At 44.1% G+C, this 13,082-nt stretch overlaps 1 protein-coding gene across 1 annotated transcript in view; it reads left to right on the top strand.

The window, feature by feature from the left end:
- Positions 1–12,243, top strand: part of cfap99 (cilia and flagella associated protein 99) — a gene marked incomplete at both ends in the record, with an annotated part of 28,795 nt that extends 16,552 nt beyond the window's left edge. Inside the window, 5 exons of the mRNA XM_084311175.1 lie at positions 588–729; positions 823–974; positions 1,383–1,588; positions 9,582–9,774; positions 12,166–12,243. Coding sequence (XP_084167301.1) covers positions 588–729; positions 823–974; positions 1,383–1,588; positions 9,582–9,774; positions 12,166–12,243 — 771 coding nt within the window. The remainder of the gene's footprint in view (positions 1–587; positions 730–822; positions 975–1,382; positions 1,589–9,581; positions 9,775–12,165) is intronic.
- Positions 12,244–13,082: the final 839 nt, after the last annotated feature.

The following is a 13,082-nucleotide window of genomic DNA, read 5'->3' as shown; positions in this document are numbered from 1 at the left end:
ACCATGTCTCTAAAGACATTCCATATTATATCTTGTGTCATATGCTTTGATGACAGAGAAACAAGACAGGGCAGACGAGAGCGTAACAAACTCACAGCCAAGATCTTTCTTTAAAATGTTATGTCAATCAGTGTGATTTTATGTAGATTTTTCGATAGCCACATAATATATATTCTACACCTGAAACATACATTTGGGTAACAGTTTTGATTATGATAATCTTCTGGAGGTTTAAACTGCTGGGGTCAAAATGACCCCAAGGATAAATAGTGTAAATTCAATTTGAGGAAACCAGGAGGGTTAAAACTAAAAGAATATGCCTCTCTCCTCTTCTTGTATGGTTTCATTTGCGGCGAAGGAAGTAGAGCAGTCGTCTGGTAATCACAAGGTTCCCGGTTAGATTCCTGGGCAGCGTGTCAAAGTGTCCTTGAGCAAGCCACTTAACCCCTAATGCTCTCGATGAGCAGGTTGACATCTTGCATGGTCGCCTCCGCCATCATTGTGTGAATGTGTGAGTGAATGGGTGGTTTGTGTGTGAATACACTGTTGAGTATGGTTTTTAATGGTTGGTCTATTGTGTCTCCAAGATGGCGGAGTTGATGAAGCAATATGCCAAGACGAGGTTACAAGAGGAGAAAGAAATGAGAGACTTGGTGCAGGAGGTATCAGAAGGACACAAGAACTCCAAGGCAGCTAAGCGGAAACTGCACGAGTTCAAGCAGCGTATAGGTACGTCACCTCACCTGGCACCTGGCTCACAATGTTCGGAGAGCTCCCCATAACATTTTGCGTTCTCATGTTTCATGCAAATGTTTGCTACAGTAAAAGAAGTCTCGGTGCAGAATCGAGAGCTGCTTCGCCAGGCCCTGGAGGACGCGCAGGCAGAGCTCAGTAGAAGGTTCGAGCTAATCCGTGAGATCCATGCCATGCAGTCCGTTCAGCTCATCAGACACAAGTTTGTGGATGACACAGAGGTGAGTAGAAGAAGAGTAGTATTTTCCTTAAAGTTTCTCCCTGATATTTCATATTTAAGCTACAACCCAGAATGTAGATTAAATATACGCTTTCCAAAACTCTCTTTATCCCATACATATATCTCCAGTGGTCCCAAGGAAGACTAGCTACCTTTATCTGGAGGCTAATAAATAACATTAAAAAAAAACTCTTTTTACAGTCTTAATTGTCACCTGTTGTAAGTGCTTGTATCAAAGGTCCAGACAATTCATTTCAGACTGAGGTGGAAACAAAGCAAAACAAAGACAGTAGTCACAAATTCCTCCTTTAACACCCCATCTCTCAAAGTTAAGCAAAATACATATTTTTGTATTTTTACTCGTTTGTATTCATAGTAGCACAATGTTAATTTCTGCCTGTGTCTCAAGACGGCAGGCCACGACTTGTTGGGCGAGATGTCTCTGGCTGAGCTGAAGGAGAGGCTGGCCATTCTGAACAAGGCAAAGCAGCGGGAGCAGTCAGAGCGACGGGAGCGCATCGTGGAGGACAAACAGAACAAGGAGCTGCTCCTGTTGGAACAGCTGGACATCAACAACCTCCACAGGAAAGCCCTGGCCCAGGCTGCTGCATGCAGGTCAGACAACAAAACCTGCCTCTGGCCTCCAGCTCTGGAGTGTCTTGCAATACCTGGCATTGTGACAGAGAGAATTTGACACACACACACGCGCACGCACGCACACGAACACACACACACACACACACACACACACACACACACACACACACACACACACACACACACACACACACACACACACTCACACTCACACTCACACTCACACTCACACACATGCATACACAAACTCACACATTGATGCTGGTTTTGGTCGGTCTTGGACTTCCTGACAGGAAGACCCCAAGTGGTGAGAGCAGGTAACTGCACCTCCTCATCCATCACTCAACACAGGTGCCCCCCAGGGCTATGTTCTGAGCCCCCTCCTCAACTCACTTTACACACGTATGACTGTATGGCAAAGCACAACAACAACACTAGGGCTCGAAATTAACATTTTTACTTGGTAGCACTGGTGCTCCCAACTTCAAAAAGTTGGGAGCACCAGCAAAAATGTAGGAGCACCCACCAAAATGTAAGGAGCACCAACAATATATATGTAATATATTTTTTATTGATAAAAAAACAACAATATAACAGTACTGTAATTAGGGATGGGTATCGTTAGGATTTTATCGATACTACTACTCTTATCGATACTGCTTAACGGTTCAGTACTTTATCGATACTCTTATCGGTTCTTTTTTATTATTATTATTTAAAAAAAAAGTATACATTTATTATTTGAACGGCTTAAGGCTATATCTGTACTTGATGTTTGTTTGTTGTGTTGCATATTTGAAATAAACTTCAATCAAATCAAATCAAACCCCCCCTCTTAAAAACAAAAACCTGTGTTTAACCTAGCCATAAAACATCATGCTAAAACTGTGAAACAAATGTCCTATCCCTAAAGAAAGAAATACATAGCAAACATGACTCAGTTATCCAATAGTGCTGCTGCTTTTTATTTTGTTAAAATCTTTTAGTTAATAAGACTAAAAGACTACAATTAATATGACTACAACGATTTCATGACGGCTTCCTGTCCTCGCAGGAAGTGCGTCGGATACCTAACTTTTTTTTTGAACAAGGTTTTTTTATTTGAAGATTTAGTTTTTACAGGCGGTCCCACATGGGCCAAAAGAAAAGAAAAATAAAATAAGGCCCTTCCTCCCTCCCTCCCCCCACCCCTATACCAGACAAAATCATTCTAAAATACATTAAAGCATTTATTAATCAATGTTTTTCCTTTTAGCTTTTAAATCACCAGACAGCAGTGACATATTCGTATTCTGTAGATAGAGAAAAAGAAAAGTAAGAAAAAAGAAAAGTAAGAACATAAAAGAATAACAAGCTGAGAGACTAGGAAGGCCAGTCAGATCGCCTTTGTCACATTATCCGCTTCCATACCCTCAAAGAAAGTTAGGAAAGGATCCCAAATATTGTGGAATTTTTTGATACAACCTCTGACAGTATACATGCTCAGCACAAATGCAGGTGAAAAGCAAAACAGACGTCTGATCGATTAAGCATGTTGAATGTACAAGTCTGGTAACCCCCCCCCCCTGACACCTATAAAAAACAAGGTGCCCAAAATACCCTTCAGAAACTAATCCACACATAAAGTGCTTGTGTTGGAGGTTCTCTATAGAGCCAGCCGCTCAGGCCCTCGTCGAGCCCCTTAGGTAAAAGAAAATAATAAAGAGAAAGAAAAGAAAAGTAAAGGTAAACGTTTTACTCAGATCTTGGTACTATATGAAATCTTCAGCTGCCCAGTGAGATACACCCAACCAGGTAAGGTAATAGAGGTGGCAACAGTAAACGGTAAGCATAACAGTAATATATTAACATTAACAACATCACATTAAGCAGGCCCTGGAGTAAGGCCGAACACCATACTCCCAAACAAGGCCAACCAACGTGCCCCGTTAAACACAGAAATGGGTGCCTGGTTGGGTGATCTAGAACAAATTGGAAGAGGCGTGGGAGTGTGGGTGTGTGTGTGTGCGAACGTGCGTGTGTCCATGTGTCTATAAATGGGTGTGTGTCTGGGCGTGTGCCCTTCAGTGTTTGTGCAGTTGTGTGCACGTGAACCTATGTGTGTGTGTGCGTGGATGTATCGGACACAGCCGGGGTGTAAGTGTATGAGTGTGGAGGTGTGAGTGTGTGGGTCTATGCCCATGTGTCTGTGTAGTGTGTAAATGTGTTTATACAACGGCATGCAAATTTCTCGATTCTGATTGGCCATTCACACGTCTTTATTGGCAACAATCCACGGTCCTGGGCTCAGGACCCGCCCACAACCGAATCACATAACCCTCCCCGGCTCACTCCGGGAGAAAACAACATCGCGGACAACAAATGGTTATGTTGAAAGCACCATAACGACTAAATATGAAGCGATTCTGTCAAGGGGAATGTGTTAGTCCTTTAAACAATGTTGGATGATGTAATTGATGGGTCTTGAGTCAATCTAGAACAAAAGAAAAATCGCGGATTGATTGATAGATTAATTGATTGATTTAAATTTCTACTTCCTTCCCACTGACTGCAGCGTTCACTCTCACACTGTCCGACGCTGGCGTACCCACAAACACACACACACACACACACACACACACACACACACACACACACACACGCACACACACGCACACACACACACACACACACACTCCTGTCTGCAACAGCGGGGGAGTCAGACTGAGAGAGAAGCAGCGCTGTTTTAAGTGAGCATGGTCTATTGAATTGATTGATTGGTTGATTGCTAATTTTATTACTGTACCCCTGGTTTCCAACTGGTTAAGTTTAGGCTAAAAGAAATAAATAAAAAAATAGGGCGAAGAAAACGTTTTTTTTCCTATAGGGCAAAGAAAACCTTTTAATTTGTTTTACCTACTTTATATAGAAGCATCTAAGAATGAAGTTCTATGGAAAGTAGGTCTGCATTCCCTTAACAATTGTGTGTATTGAGCCGTACTGTATTGTACCCATTCTGCATCTGGTAATAAAATTTTCAATCAATCATTCCAATAATACACAGTTGGATGTGTTAGTTGGTTGGATGCACTTCAAGCTGCTTCCACATGAGGCAACTTCTCTCAATCATTCCAATAATACACAGTTGGATGTGTTAGTTTGGTTGGATGCACTTCAAGCTGCTTCCACATGGAGGCAACTTGTCTTTTTTGTAGTTGTGGGAACTACTTTTTCTGGCGGATGGTTTTTTCAATAAATCTTCGATTAATGTGTGTTTATTGTATAGAAATAAGGTTGGATGAATCTGGCAGTTGTATAAAAGCTTTACACCACGTGCAGTCGTGATTTGTGACCAATAAACCATGCCTAGGGGGGTCTAACGACCCTCGGCTGCGCCTCGGGCCTAACGACCACCCCTAGGCATGGTTTATTGGTCACAAACCACTCCTGCGTGTGATGTAATGCTTAATTGTATATGTGTGTGTGCATGCGCGTAATATGCGCCTACGTGTGTGTGATATGTCTAGATAGTGTATCCATTAGGTGTGCGAGCGTGCGTCAGCGTAGGTGTGAGCGTGTGTGTACATGTTTATTTATTCTTTTATCCACTTTTTCTCCCATTTTCTATATTTTCTCCCATCCCAATTTCGTATCATCCAATTCAACCCTCCCCTGTCACGAAAGCTGTTTCTTGCCTCCCACAAGCCGGCTGCAATGTGGACTAAGTCATACATAGCACAAGTGTGTGTACATGTTTATTTATTTTTTTATCCACTTTTTCTCCCATTTTCTATATTTTCTCCCATCCCAATTTCGTATCATCCAATTCAACCCTCCCCTGTCACGAACGCTGTTTCTTGCCTCCCACAAGCCGGCTGCAATGTGGACTAAGTCATACATAGCACAAGTCCCCTCCGGTACTGGAGGTAACAGCAGTCGCATCTTTTCACCTGCGCAGCTCGATCTCTCAGTGGCGAGGAGTAACGCGTGGGAGGCTCACGCTGCCCCCGACACTTCCTGATTCTACTGCGCAGGCGCACCAACCGACCTGTAGGAGTCGCTGTCCACAACGCCCGATCCCCACCCATCAGTTTCCCACCCCCTAATACGGCCAATGTGTATTAGTATGAACGACCAGCTAAACTGAAAGCAATGTGGAGCGCTGCAGGGCTCGAACAGGCGAGCCCAGCGTCTCTGCATTCGTGGCGAGCGCCTTGCCCACTATGCCACGTAGCCGCCCTGTGTGTACATGTTTATATGTCTGTATGTGTATACATATTGTCCTATTGGAGCCTAAATGATACACTGTTCACATCACCTGTACATCATAAGTGGCTGTTAGTATAGGATCAGAGATCCGCTGGATGTTGAGTGAATTATATAGCTTAATAATAACCAGTGGTAAATTCTTGAAGCTGAGTAGGTGGCTCGTTACACTAGATTGTTAAATAGCAGATTTTACAGTGACCTTTTAGCAAGTAGTAACCCGTTGAGGACAAGATGACACATCATTCACAACATCTGTACGGTACAGATATAACATATAAATATCCGAGTATCTCCCCTTTCTGATCGAAAAAGATTATAGTGATGTGCAGAGAAAACTATCTCGAGAATCCTTTTTTTTTTTTTTTTTTTTTTTTTAAACTTTATTTTTTAGCGTTTATCGCTTTTCTGGTCAAGTATGACCAACAGAAACAGGTTGAAATGGGATGTAGAGCAGGGGAAGACATTCTGAGAAATGACGGCGGGTCCGGGAATCGAACTCGTGTCCCCCAGATCCGTGACGAGCACGGTTTTCCCCGACGCAGAAATAGCGCCGAGATATGCGGTGAGCTACTGGAGCTCCCCTATTTTTTTATTTTTTTAAGAATGCTAGCATTGTGTCTACCAAAGGTAGCCTACCCGACCTCTCCCGTTGCTGCATGCACAGTGTTCTTTCTGACGTAGCCCATCGCTTCACTTGCATCGATGAACTCTATCTTCTCCCTTGTACATGATGCGAAATCGGGCTGGAAAAAGAATGCCGTACCGGGTGTCCTCTCGGCCGCGTAGTAACTTCCTCACCTCCGTAAACGCAGCTCTGGCTTTGGCGACGTTCATGGCATAGTCCGGGAAGATTGCAATAGTCACTCCGTTGATCTGTAATGGAGCCTGGGCACGCGCCCGGTTCAGCACCTCGACACAGTCTTGGTAGTAGTGAAGCTTAGCCACAATGGCGCGTGGCTTCCCGTCTGTCCTCTTCGGCCCCAGTGTTCTGTGCGAGCGGTCGACCAGCACCTCATCCATTTGTAGCACGTCTGTCAGTAGTTTTGAGACCGCCGCTGTGGAGCTTGAGCCATCCGTCTCAGCTACTCCTAGTATCCTTACGTTACACCTCCTCATTCTTCCTTCCATGTCCTCACACTTTCCCCTGAGACCGGCCACCTCTGTCTTTAAGTCTTTGACTGTGGTTTGTAACGTTACCACCTCGTCTGACCACGTCGAAAGACCGTCTTCCATGTCCTTGATTGAGACCCCCATTTTGTCCACCTCCTCGTGGAGTGTCGTAATACAACTTCGCATTTCCGCTTTCATCTCTTTCAGATCGTTTCTGATAAGGTTGAACTCTTTGGAAAGTGCACCTTTCAATTCTGATTTTATTATCGCTGCGAAGTCTGATTTTAGCGCGAGGAGAATCTCCGCCTTCGAAGGCTGCAGTGTCCACGCCGGGCATCCATGGCGATGTGGTTAGCGGCGGCTTGGAAATGGGACTGGAAGTCGAGGCTTTGTCGGGCCTACTGGAGGCCGGTCCGGCGTATTTGTATTTACGTAGGTTCGCCGCCATCTGTCCGTGAAAATATTGTCCACTGGCTTAAACAATACCCTGAGTAAAATTCGCACCAGAACAATTATTTTCACTTGCACGAATGCTCCCAATTATATTTTGAGGTGGCACAGATACAATTTCGGTCGCAATTTTGAGCCCTGAACACAATCATTACGTTTGCTGACGACACAGCTGTGGTGGGCCTGATCTCTGCACGACGAGAGGGCCTACCTGGGAGAGGTAGATAACCTGGCACTGTGGTGCCAGGAGAACAGCCTCTTCCTGAACGTCAGCTAAACCAAAGAAATCATTATGGATTTTAGGAGGTCTCAGCATCTATGGGGCACCGGTCGAGAGAGTGAACAGTTTCAAGTACCTCGGAGTCCACATATCAGAGGACTTTACATGGACCACATTGACAAGAAGACACGGCAGCGCCTCTACTTTCTTAGGCGCTTAAGGAAGTTTAAAGTGAGTCAGAAGATCCTTAACTCATTCACTGCCAACAACGATTAAACTCGTTATTGGCCACCAATCATTGAACGCCAACAACGAGTATACTCGTTATTTGCTCGTTATTTCTTTTATTCGATATTTCCATTCATTATCCATCCAGGGAGCCTGGTGTTATCATGGGGCTGAGTCTGAGATCGCTAAAGTGCAATACTGGCCGCATCCTACCAGGCGGCGGTATCGAGCACCATTTGAAACCTTGTGTATTGGGCTGTGCCACACGCTAAACACTCCAGGCGCTAACCTGAACCTAGGGCTTCACCCGATCGCATTGAATCGTTTTCTGGACCCCAGATTCATTATGCTGTGGTGGGTTATGTCGTGGGCCAAATGGACATACGATCTACCAGATGACAATCAAATAATTGGAATATTCTTTTTGGAATCCCACCGGCCACAGCTAAGAGAAATTTAACGTCAATTTCAGCTTGATTGTGCCTTGTTTTCATAGCCATCACCCTGATCAGCGTATGTTGTAATAACGAATGCCGTTATTGACAATCAATTAATCAGAAACGACCCCCCCCCCCTTTCATGCATCCTAACTGGTAACTGCAGAGGGTGGCCCGATCAGGCGAACGCACAATTGGAAGTGGGCTTCCCAATCTCCAGGACATTTACAAGTGTTGCAGGGCCAAGGCTAAGAATAGTCAAAGACTCTAGTCACCCCCGCGGGCGGCCGGGTAGCGCAGCGGACTAAGCAAGACAGTGGGATCGAATCCAGCTGCGGTACCTCCGGCTTGGTCGACCGTCCATACTGACACAAATGGCAGTGTCAGCGGGTGGGAAAGCCAGTGGGGTGGGTCCTGGTCGTTGTAAACAGCGACTCCTACAGTTCGGTCGGGGCGCCTGCACAACGAGGGAAGGATCTGGAAGATAGTGTGATCATTCCACACATTACACTCCCCCAGTGAGAGTCTGCGCTGCCAGGTGAAAAGAAGCGGTGGGCTGGCTACACATGTGTCGGAGGAAGCATGTGATAGTCTCCGCCCTCCCAGACCGACGGTAGGGGGTAGAGTGCGCAACGACCAGGAAGGGGATTGGGAATTGGCATAACGACTAACATTGGGATGGGAGAAAAATGGAAAAAGGAGGGGGGAAAAGATAATAATAATAAAAAAAAAAATACTAGTCACCCAAACAACTGACTCTTTGCACTGCTGCAGTCAGACAAGTGCTACCGGAGTCTCATGGCCAGTACAGAAAGACTCAGAAGGAGCTTTTATCCCCAGGCCATCAGGATGCTCAATGACTATGTAACATCAACCCATCCAAGTCAAGAGTCAAGAGTTTTATTTGTCACGGCATACAAGCATACAGTGAAATGCATCTACACTCATTGCACACACACTCACTTTAAACAAACACTCTACTCACCTTAACTCTCACTTTAACACTACACCATATTTGATCTATTTATTACAGAGATTTGCACTACATCCATACCTCATTTCTGCATTTAGCATATCTTTTTTTTAAGTTTGCTTTTTTGTACCTCGTTGTCTGCATTTTTACTTCATTGTACTTTGGTTTTTACTTTAGTTTGTATAGTGTTGGGACTTCATTCCCCTTTTACTTACTTTTTTTTTTTACTGTATGAAGCACATTCTCAGGGGCTCATACAGAACCAAGCATTTCACTGTAATGTACATGTACTTTATACATGACAAATAAAAGCAAACTTGAACTTGAAACTTGGGTGTGTGGCAGGAAAGAGGATGAGAGAACCAGGCTGGCTGTGCGGCAGCAGATGGTAACTGTGGATGAGAGGGTGTTGGCTCTACAGAAGCAGCTGGAGGAGAAACAGCAGGAGAGACGGAGGCTGAGGCAGGATGACAGGAACAAGGCTGAAGTAGCCCAAGAAATCACTAAACAGCACCTCAAAAGTTGCCAACAGCAAAAAGTGAGTATGGAATATACTGTACCTAACTGATGACTCAGAAACAAGGGTTCTATAGGTAAGTGTGTCATAAGCTTGTTCTTTATTCCGTCTGTCTTCTTCATTTTCACAAGTCATCGTAACACACAGGTGTTGCCTGTTTTTGGTGCCCTGAGTGCAGTGGTTACTTGTGAAGGTGTACCACAGCCTGTGACATCATTTCAGCTGTAGATAATAGGAAACACTGCTGCTCCCTTTATAGATCTGTCAAAAACCTTTGATACAGTTGATAACCTGCTTTTAAAAAGGTGATCTAGTATTGGCATGGATAGGGGTGCATGTAATTGGTTTCAGGATTATCCATCTTCTAGACGTCTGTGTGAAATCGGGCCCTGCTCAATCGGAATTCTTGTCCATAACTAATGATGTGCCGCAAGGTTCAGTGCTGGGTCCTGTCCTTTTTACCATCTATATTAATATTGTTTCTTATTTTAATGACTCATGCCCATTTGTATGCGATATACATACGATACTATTGTGTACTGTATTGCTGACACTGTTCAGTTGGCCACTGATAACTTGCTTTCTTTTAATGTTCAGGAAGCTTTTATCAATCTTAAATTAGTCCTCAATGCTACTGTAGTAAAACTAAATGTATGCCGTTCTCCAGGGCCAGAAATGTTGATTATGATGAAGTACATATATCTACTGTAAGCGGTTCTAACATTGAGAGAGTCACAGAGTATAAATATCTTGGTTTGTGGCTTGATTTTCATTTAAGTTCCATGTGGATATTCTTGCTTCCAAGCTGCGACAGAAAATTGGCTTCCTGTACAGAAATAGATCCATAGCTTTGCCGTGATTAGTAGAAAGAGGATTGTTGAAGCCGTTTTTTTCATCTATGGTGATGTGATTTATAGGCATGCTGCGGCTTCAACTCTTAAACCGCTGGACTCGTCCATCATTCTGCCCTCAGATTTATTACTGGTGACAGATATGATATCCACCACTGTGTCCTTTATGAAAAGTGTGGATGGCCTTCGCTGGTTGAAAGGCGTAACCGTCATTGGTACAATATTTGTTTATTTGTAAACTTCCCTCTTACATCTCAAAACTGTTGGAATGGGGGCGGCTAAGTGGTGCAGTGGGCAAGGCGCTCGCCACTAACGCAGGGGATGCTGGGTTCGAGCCCAGCTCTTGGCGTTGCTACCAGCTTGGCTGGTCGTTCATACTAACACAATTGGCAGTGTTAGGGGTGGGAAAGCTGGTGGGTGGAGATTGGACGTTGTGCCTGTACAGCAGAATTAGGAAGTAATGGGGGCAGCGTGGCGTGATTTCTAAACCTAGCCGCATTTCTGGCAGACGCTCTCTGATTGGCACTGACTGACGCTCTCTGATTGGCCACTGACGCGTTTGCCCAATCGCGTGACGAGCTGTGTCTTTGCCCATTTCCACGTCAAACAGCCTGCAAACTACCTGGCGTTCTATCGCCATGCTCTAAGACAAACTAACCTTAACCCAGTGGTTCTCAAACTTTTTACACCAAGTACCACCTGAGAACGTAGCTGGCTTTCCAAGTACCACCATATGACTGGTGTTAAAATACAGTATTCAGCTATGCACAGTTCATGCAGGAGGCAAATGTATTCCTAATACCATTATTTATTGTTAACTTTTGTCAGACACAGCCACAATGTACAAAGGGATAGCATTATTTAGAACTAGCAAACTCTTCCACACAACTCATACAATGCAAGGGGCATTGAGAACATAATAACTAACATTCTCACATAGCAAGTGAGAAAATTAAGAACAACTGTATTTCAGCAAATGTACTTAATTCTCTCTCTATCTCTCTCTCTCTCACACAGCAAGCAATTGTCCTTCATTCTCTCACACACACACACACACACACACACACACACACACACACACACACACACACACACACACACACACACACACACACACACACACACACACACACACACACACACACACACACACACACACACACACACACACACACACACAATTATTTTGTTACAAAAACTTAATTTCCTGCATTCTGGTGCAGGCATTTTTGAATGTTTACCCTTTAAATGCCAGTGTTTGTGATGGGCATCACAAATTATTGTAAAAAATAAAAGAAAACACATATTCAATACATTTTTGAATGTACCCTTTAAATGCCAGTTTGTGTGATGGCATCACAAATTATTGTTAAAAAAAACACACAAAAAGTAAAATATTTTCAATATATCAAATGCAAAGTACATTTTTCTGGGGGGGATTATTACAGGCTAGGCATGTGTCAATGATTAGCAACAACATAGATTTTGATAGATTTTTTGTAATGTCAGATTTAACACTCTTTAAAACTCTTTTCAGAAAATTCTACCTGTGTGTTACCAGAAAACCCTGGAGGAGCAGCCGCAAGACACATGGGGAGAATTGGAGCGATGCTTGGCGTCTCTGTTGCTCAGAGAATAACTTAGAAATGTATAGATGTATATGGTACCAAAGCACCTCAAAGGCGCTAAAAACAAAATTACAAACATCTCAAAACAAACTGGTCAGACTACTGCTTGACCTTACTCCTAGAACCCACCTCACCCCTGCCCACTTTGACAACCTAAGATGGCTTAGAGTAGACGACAGAGTACAGCAACTTGCAATGGGCCTGGTCTACAAGATACACTACACGACCAAGGTACCCATGTACATGTCAAAATACTTCCGAAAGGTCAGTGAATACCACGATCACAACACCAGAGGGAGCTCCACAAATCATGTTAAACCCAGATTCGGCTCAAACAAGGGACTAAACACGTTTCGCAATTATGCCACATCAATGTGGAACGCCCTACCCAAAGCTGTAAAGGAATGTGAATCACTACCCACTTTCAAAAACACTCTCAAAAAACACCTAAGGGAGACTGCAACTCGAAACTGGCCCCTGTAAATGTCCGAACACAACCCCCTCCAATGTACAGTAAATTACCAAGTATGGTCTTGTCAATAATCCAATGTACAGTTTTGTTTGTACAGTTGTACAGTCCCCCCCCCCACCCCTCCTACCCAATCCCCCCCCCCCCCCACTCCTACCCAACCCCCCCCCCCCCCCCCCCACCCAACCACCTCCAATGTACAGTCCCCCCCCCACCCCCACCTACCCAATCCAATGTACAGTTTCTACGTCAAATGTATATACTCTTTTTTTCTGGACTCTTTTTGTATCACAAACAGTACTGTAATTCCAAATCTGGTATGTCATAAATGTATAGATGTAGCAGTACTGTCTATCTGTATGTCATGTATGTCATATATGT

This window comes from Notolepis coatsorum (genome assembly GCF_963971535.1).
Source record: "Notolepis coatsorum genome assembly, chromosome: 3".
NCBI classification, from domain to species: domain Eukaryota; kingdom Metazoa; phylum Chordata; class Actinopteri; order Aulopiformes; family Paralepididae; genus Notolepis; species Notolepis coatsorum.
The sequence above is the reverse complement of the archived record's forward strand: the minus strand, read 5'-3'. Positions and strand labels throughout refer to the sequence as shown.